Source organism: Trachemys scripta, chromosome 1 (assembly GCF_013100865.1).
Source record: "Trachemys scripta elegans isolate TJP31775 chromosome 1, CAS_Tse_1.0, whole genome shotgun sequence".
NCBI classification, from domain to species: domain Eukaryota; kingdom Metazoa; phylum Chordata; order Testudines; family Emydidae; genus Trachemys; species Trachemys scripta.
This window is the reverse complement of record NC_048298.1, coordinates 87,556,186-87,563,282: the sequence shown is the minus strand read 5'-3', so window position 1 is coordinate 87,563,282 and position 7,097 is coordinate 87,556,186. Positions and strand designations below refer to the sequence as shown.

At 43.8% G+C, this 7,097-nt stretch overlaps 1 protein-coding gene across 2 annotated transcripts; it reads left to right on the top strand.

The window, feature by feature from the left end:
* Positions 1-274: 274 nt before the first annotated feature.
* On the top strand, positions 275-5,334 carry LOC117879590 (cytoglobin-1-like). Of its 2 annotated transcripts, XM_034774872.1 has the most exons (3): positions 275-374; positions 2,904-3,135; positions 4,265-5,334. In XM_034774872.1, the coding sequence occupies exons 1-3, from the start codon at positions 280-282 to the stop codon at positions 4,391-4,393; spliced, it is 456 nt and encodes a 151-aa protein (XP_034630763.1). In that variant the 5' UTR covers positions 275-279; the 3' UTR covers positions 4,394-5,334. The 2 variants fall into 2 exon arrangements, with proteins under 2 accessions (XP_034630763.1, XP_034630760.1); XM_034774869.1 differs by lacking the exon at positions 275-374 and having other exon boundaries at positions 2,797-3,135.
* The last annotated feature ends 1,763 nt before the right edge of the window (positions 5,335-7,097 follow it).

Genomic DNA, 7,097 nt, shown 5'->3' with positions numbered 1-7,097 from the left:
CAAGACCGCTTCTGTGTACTGTGGTCCCCTGCCTTCACAGTGAGAATGCTATCCCTCCCTCTCCACATGGTAACCTCCTTTCCTGATTAGAGGTGATTAGACAGCACTAAAACCTGCAGAAATGTGACTGACTGAAGTGGAAACAAAGCACCCATTCAAAAGCCCTTAAATCCCTAGGGCAGTATATAGAGAACTCTGAAACAGAGAGCAGGAGCACAAATCACACTACCTGCAACTCCCTACCCTTCCTCTCTCATCTCACTGCACTCTGATCTCAACATGGCATTCTCTGAAGCAGAAGTGCAGAGGGCTCGTGGGGCCTGGGAGAAGATGTATGCCAATGCTGAAGACAATGGGACAACTGTGCTGGTCAGGTAAAGAAAGATCCCATTCCATTGCTAGCCAAGCGGGGGAGGAAAGGAGACCTAGAACTACATGCTAGGAACTTGTTCTGGTGCACTTCGCACAATTCCTTGCCTTGAAACGTTATTAGCTATAAAACCGCACCTCAGTGGGAAACAGATGAGACAAAAGAGGTTCAGAGAAATAAAAGAGGAGTGTGAAGAAATGGGTTGGAAAAGATGAAAGAAACTAGAACTATTTCACTTGAAAAGAAAAGAGATAACTGAGGTATATACAATAACGAACAGTATAAAAGAGAAGGCCAGCTAGCCAGATACTCCTCTTCACTCTGTCCCATAAGCAGCTAACAATGGGACAGACAAAACAGAAAGTTAACTGACTTTCCTTAGTCCACATACTAGTCTATGATAGAACCAGGAACAGAAACCAGATCCAATGTCCCTCTAAACTCCTTTAATGAGTTGTTTAATTCTATGTCCTCAAAACTTCTCTTTCAATTCTCCTTGACCCTTTCCAATCTAGCTTTCACCTATTTCATTCCACAGAAATTGCTCTCACTACTGACCTCCTCTTAAATAACTAATAGCTTTGCTTCTAGTCTCATTCTCCTTGGATCTTTTCTTCTAGAATTTTAACACTGGCTTCCCGTCTTCTTCCCAAAAATTCAAACGTCTTCTCTTCATCTTCAAAGCACCCAATAACTCAGCTGGCATTTACATCTCTGCCTTTACCCACTCGTATAACCCTGCCACGGACCTGCCCAAGTGTGACTCCTTACCATTTCTGGTGTCTCTTTCAATCACTCCTTCCTCCTCTGACACCACTCCGAATGCCTGCATCAGCCTCAGTAAATGTATATAAAGCTCTTTCCCTCTCCATCCTAGAATACCGTAAAGTACAACTAAGGTTAGAAAAGAGATAATTTTTAAAATGGTGCTGTCTCATTCAACAGATCTGTTCCCTGTGGTATTTACTGTAAAAGATTTAGCCGTTTTTATTACTGTTAGCTCTACTGAACAAACACAGCTCATGGAGAATGAACTGGATTCTATTCCTTTCCATGCACTATCTGCACAATTGGTGACTAACAGCTGATTGCAGATGTTTTTTTTGTTTTTACTGGCGATGATGCCCAAGCCAGGAGTCCTGGCTTTAATATCAGATCCTGGGCTACACCTGCAGGGCTGGAAGTTTTGGGAAAATAAAAAAAATCTTTACCTATTAAATGATATGATAGTCACTGAGTCACAAACCTAGAACCACACAAGGCCATTTTTAGAGTCACTTCTCATGTATATAGCTACACTCTGAACCTCAGCTAGTCTGTGCGGCATTTCAATTTCAATGGCCACCTTCCACTCCATTTCTGTATTTCATTGCTCTGTAGTGGATTAACTTGTACCCCTTTAAACCATAAGCCCTTCTGCCCAGGGAATTTTAGTTGGCACTTTCTATAGCCAGACTAAATAAATTATTAGTTTGGTCCAGTGAGGGAAATATTGTGTTCTTACATGATTTGCCAAGGTGCCGCTAAACTTTGGATGGGACTATAGAAAGAAGCCTCATGTCCTTCACAGGTAACTTCACCCTAAACCATCTTTTGTGTGAATGATGCCAGTGGTACCTAACACTTAACCATCTGAAGGCAGGCAGCAAACTGCAGTCTGGGCCTTCCCCGAATAAAGAGTTGGCTAACAAAGCCTATGCTAGGGGTTCCCTCCATCTATTCATGTATTTAAATAAGGGGAAGAGCCTACCACTTGGATTCTCTGTTTACATCTTCTGGGGCTCTCGCAACATCCTTGGTGGGTCTGAATTCTCAATTTCCAGTGGATTTCAGCTTTTATTTGTTTTATAAATCATCCATTTAAGTGGGCAAACTGAACAAGGTAGGATTTTAATCCAGGTACAGGTGGTGAATGTGCTTCCTGGCCTCACACTCTGGAGGAATTTTCTTTTACATACTTTTGTTAAATGATGAGTGAAACTAGCTAGGAAGAGAAGACAACAGGTAGGCTGTGAGCATTTGGTGTTAGCAAGCATCATTGTGGTCACTGGGTTTCTGGCTGGCAGCAGCCTGAGCAAGTTTTAAAGTTTAATTAACAAGAAAAAATCCTGGAGGTGGATGAGTGGAGGGAATGGCAGACTACTACAGGATTTGAGGTTTTTACTCACGAAAGCTTATGCCCAAATAAATCTGTTAGTCTTTAAGGTGCCACCAGACTCTTTGTTGTTTTTGTAGATACAGACTAACACGGCTACCCCCTGATACTACAGGATAGTGGTCTGGAGTTAGCAGGGATCTCCTTTTGACTTGCTAGGAAAGAAGGGAATGAAGGCCAGAGAAAGCCAGAGCTGACACAGAAAAGGGAGCAAGTGAGGACTATAGTTAGGGAGTGAAGTCAGGGAAGTACATGAGACGAGGTCTTGAACATGAAGCTACACCAGTGTCAATGCCTCAGTGCTCAGTTCATGAGGGAAAAAAAAGTCTCTCAACTGTCTTGTATTTCTCTCCCATTTCTTCTCCAAACCCATTGCAGAATGTTTACAGAACATCCAGACACCAAGTCCTACTTCACCCACTTTAAAGGGATGGGTACAGCTGAAGAGATGGAACAGTCAGATCAGGTCAGGAGTCATGGCAAGAGGGTCCTCACCACCATCAATGACTTGGTCCAACACCTCGACAGCACTGATGCTTTCCTTGGGATAGTGAACCCACTTGGCAAGAAACATGCCATGCAGCTCAAGGTTGACCCCAAGAACTTTAGGGTGAGTCAGCAGACTTCTCCCCTCAAACGTACCAACATGTAATGGAATGCACATCTTTTCTGTGAGACAGAACAGGTGTCAATCGGCTTCGATGATGCTTATGCATTTGGGGCTGCAGAAAGGCCATAATTAGAACTGACAAATGTGCTGCCAGTAGTGTCCATTCCCCCATCCCTACATCCCCTTGCATCACATTACCCAGGCTTGTAATATAGTACTATATAGAATGTACATAGAAATTTTAACCTTCAAAGCATTCTGGTAGCATTAATTAAATCTCGAGATTTGCCTAGGAAGTAGGTTAGTATTGTAATGACATTACATATATATTTAAGAAGAGATAAAGACCCTCATTGTTTCAGAGTATAAGACACCTAGCAAATGAGGAGGATTAGGAGAAAGCTTACCTTACAGGCAGGCTAATCCATAATGGTTCAGTACATGGTTTCTTGCACCATATGCTGAAACATCTAGGACCGTGTCTACACTAGAGAGCTTACAGTGGCACAGCTGTACAATGCAATTGCGCCGCTGCAAGATCACTCATCTAGCCACTCTATGCCGATGGGAGCGAGCTCTCCTGTCAGCATAATAAAATCACCTCCACAAGCAGCGATAGCTATATCAGTGGGAGAAGTTCTCAATATAGCGCTGTCCACACTGGTGCGTCTCTTGGTCTAATGTATGTTTCTCAGAGGTCTGTTTTTTCACACCCCTGAGCGACATAAATTATACTGACCAAAGAGGTAGTGTAGACATGGCCTAATACTGGTCACAGACAGGATAATGGACTAGATGGACCACTGATTTACTCATATGCTCTTATGACTACGTATATAAGTGTGGCCAAAATCAATCCATCGGATATGGGATAGATTTACACAAACAACGGTAATGGTGTAGAGTGGGTTTTCCACCACAGCTCATTTTCATTACCCATTTCCAGTTCTGAATGCCACACACATTGCAGAGCTGTTTGTGTGTGCCTTTCCCTTCGCCAAAAAGAGTCAGACAACTTTTTTCTTATTAGGAGGAACCCAACTGACAAACAGCAATTCTTATTCACAGATAGAATGGAGGGAGTTCACATGGTCTACTTCTTTCCCTCCCACCCTCCCTTCTCCTTTAGATAATCTGTGACATTATCTTGCAACTGATGGAGGAGAAATATGGTGGAGACTGCAAGGCTTCCTTTGAGAAGGTGACCAACGAAATCTGCACTCGTCTGAACAATGCCTACAAAGAAGCTGGCTGGTGAGGAAGTGCCATCTCTGGGCTCCTAAAACCTCTCACCAGCACCAAGACCCAGCACTGAATCACTGACTTTGAATTTCCAGCCACAGTTGAAAGTGAAGAAGAAACAAGAAAAGCTAACAACATGAATATAGGAACGTAAATATATATATAGGAAAATAAAAACATATATATCAAAGGCAACCAACAAATCTTAATGCACTTTGCACCTAGAGATGCCCCAGTTTAATTCTTCTGTCAATATGTATGTAAGTTAGCAATAATCTTGAAAGCCCATGTAATATATTTTAAGGTAGCTACTTCTGGGTGGAAGACTTATCACTTCACCTGCTACTAGAATAGAAAGGAACCAACTTCCCTATCAACTTCCATCTTTCCATCCCTTGAGTGATGGAGCAGTATTCCCTTTCAGAGCATCTCATCCTCTGGTCAGCAACCTGAAGGGGTCATTTTTGGAGTGACATGAGAGGTGCTTCTTTCTCCAACTGCCCTGCTGGTGAAATACTGAGTGGAAGGCTCCAGGTGTGAGAGCAATTAACTACCGAGAAACCAGGAGGGAAGTCACCAGACTGGCTTGTGCAAGGATGGTGAGATTTCCAGAAGTATGGGGTGATAGTCATCATCAGACCAAACAAGGCCACTCACCCCTTCACGGTGGTAAACGAAGGCAGACCTCAAAGTACAGGCCTTAGCAGCAGAGTTTAACACTTAATCTGTCCACTAGAGGGCAGTGGTATCACATGTAAACAGTGCCTTAAAATTAATCCAGTTGAGTCTTTCTTTTGTCAGCTGAGTGAGGCCTGGCAGGTTTGACTTTGGTGTAAATTCCCCCATAGTCCTTCCCCTCTTCCTTGTCAGCGTTCCTGTTCCATCACGATGCCTCAGCCTCTCTTCAGCAGTAAATGACCCAGTGTCTGCTTGATTGTTTCTCCTTGTACTTAAAGGAAGTGGTGAAATCATTAGTTACTCTATTTAACAGCATGTGTCCTTCTGCTTAAGTGTAACTGCAGATATCACCTGATTGTAATAAACAGAATTAAAGAAAGCGAATGTCTCCCCTCACTTGTAAAACCAGAGCGGAATGTTTCATAACACAGAGGCCCTGTCAAGGGAGTGGGTAGTCAGTTGTGGATCCTGGTTATAAATGCACTATTACTGGTAGTTGTGTGGCATTTATATTAACCCATCTAAGATGCAATTCCCAGGCACCTAACAAATCTACAGTGCTTGGCCTCCTAAAGTGGTGGAAGGGGAGCTTCTATCTTGTCCAGGGGCGCAACCATGGGATAAAAACAAACGTTTAAAACAAAACAAAACCAGAACTTGACATTTCTCCCACATTCCTCCGTTTCGTTTGCAGATCGCATCCACTCAGCAGTAGACTCTGAACTCCCAACATCCAGAAGCTAAACTGCTCCTGGAGAATGAGGACTGACTAGATTGTCTTTGCTTCAGGGCCCTGCCCACTGAATCCATGTATATTCTCTGCACTCCCACACCTAAAGTGAGTTACTCAGGAGACAGGAGAGTGATGAAGTATTTTTTTCAGAGATCAGGATCATTCCAGTTCTCGCACCTAGCATGAACACACTTGATTATTTACGCTTCAGATCAAAATGGAAGTGAGTAGGATTTTAAGATAACTCTGGGAAGGGGAAACAAAGGAAGTAACCAAGCTTTAGGGCACCTGGAGACTGGAAGAACTTGGTGACAGGATGCTTGCAGCTGGGCAGGCTGCAGGGAGTGAAGCTAGGGGCTGGGAAGGGTAAGAGATGGGTTAGGATGCTTGTCTGTGGGTAGAAAACAAGAAAGAGCATCAGGCATTTTTGTGGGGGTCAGATTATAAGCAAGTGTGCTCCACTGCAGTCTTAAGTGTTAGAGGGAAGGAGCAAAACTTGTGAAAACTATTTATGGTCCCAAATGCATCACAGAAGTTACACACAGAGCCAAGTTAAACATGTTGAAACATTATAAATAAATTCCTCCTTTATTTACCTGCTACAGCCCAAGTGAAGGGTTCTATTTTCTCCCAGGGCGAAATAAGAGATACAGTCCCTCATACACCTGACGTAGACAGATACAGATGCACAAAAGGGACTGGTATTTGAAAGCGGTGGTTTGGGTTTTGAGATTCTTGTCATCTCACCTGCTGCTGCTGTTGCACTGGGAGGGGAGCAGAAGAAGAGTGTACAAAGAAGAGTGTACAAAGATGACAGTTTTCAGACTCCATCTTGGAGTGCCACAGTGTCCTTAAAATCACTGATCATTAGGTCTGATACCCACACAATAAACTGTGTGTAATGAACCAGAGAACGATACAACAGCCCGTACCCAACAGAAAGAACACCCTGTAATTATAAATTTAATGAAAACATACTGAGAAGAGCCTAGGAGCTAGTGAGGAGAATTAATAAGAATGTCCTATGAGCTGTAGAAAGTTCTAGAAGAGCATGGAGCTGGTCAGAGTGGCAGTTAGTGAAATCACAAAGCATTTGGGGAAGCATCTATAACAGGGGTCTCAAAGTCCCGGCTCGCAGGCCATCTGCCGCCTGAGAACCTCCCCACTGCGGCCCACGGAGGAGAGATCCATGCAGCCACGCTGCCGGCTCTGTCTGCTGCAGGTGCCATCCCCCGCAGCTCCCATTGGCTGGGGGAGAGGGACAGAGATACCATCACTAGTCAGCAGGCAGAGTCAGCCATGGAGGCAG

What these genes read in the sequence shown, in the direction of transcription:
- LOC117879590 (XM_034774869.1), top strand. Translation starts at nt 2,797, where the DNA reads ATGAAGCTACACCAGTGTCAATGCCTCAGTGCTCAGTTCATGAGGGAA. An exon ending in TTGACCCCAAGAACTTTAGG is followed by an intron (nt 3,136 to 4,264) that starts GTGAGTCAGCAG and finishes CTTCTCCTTTAG; the next exon opens with ATAATCTGTGACATTATCTT.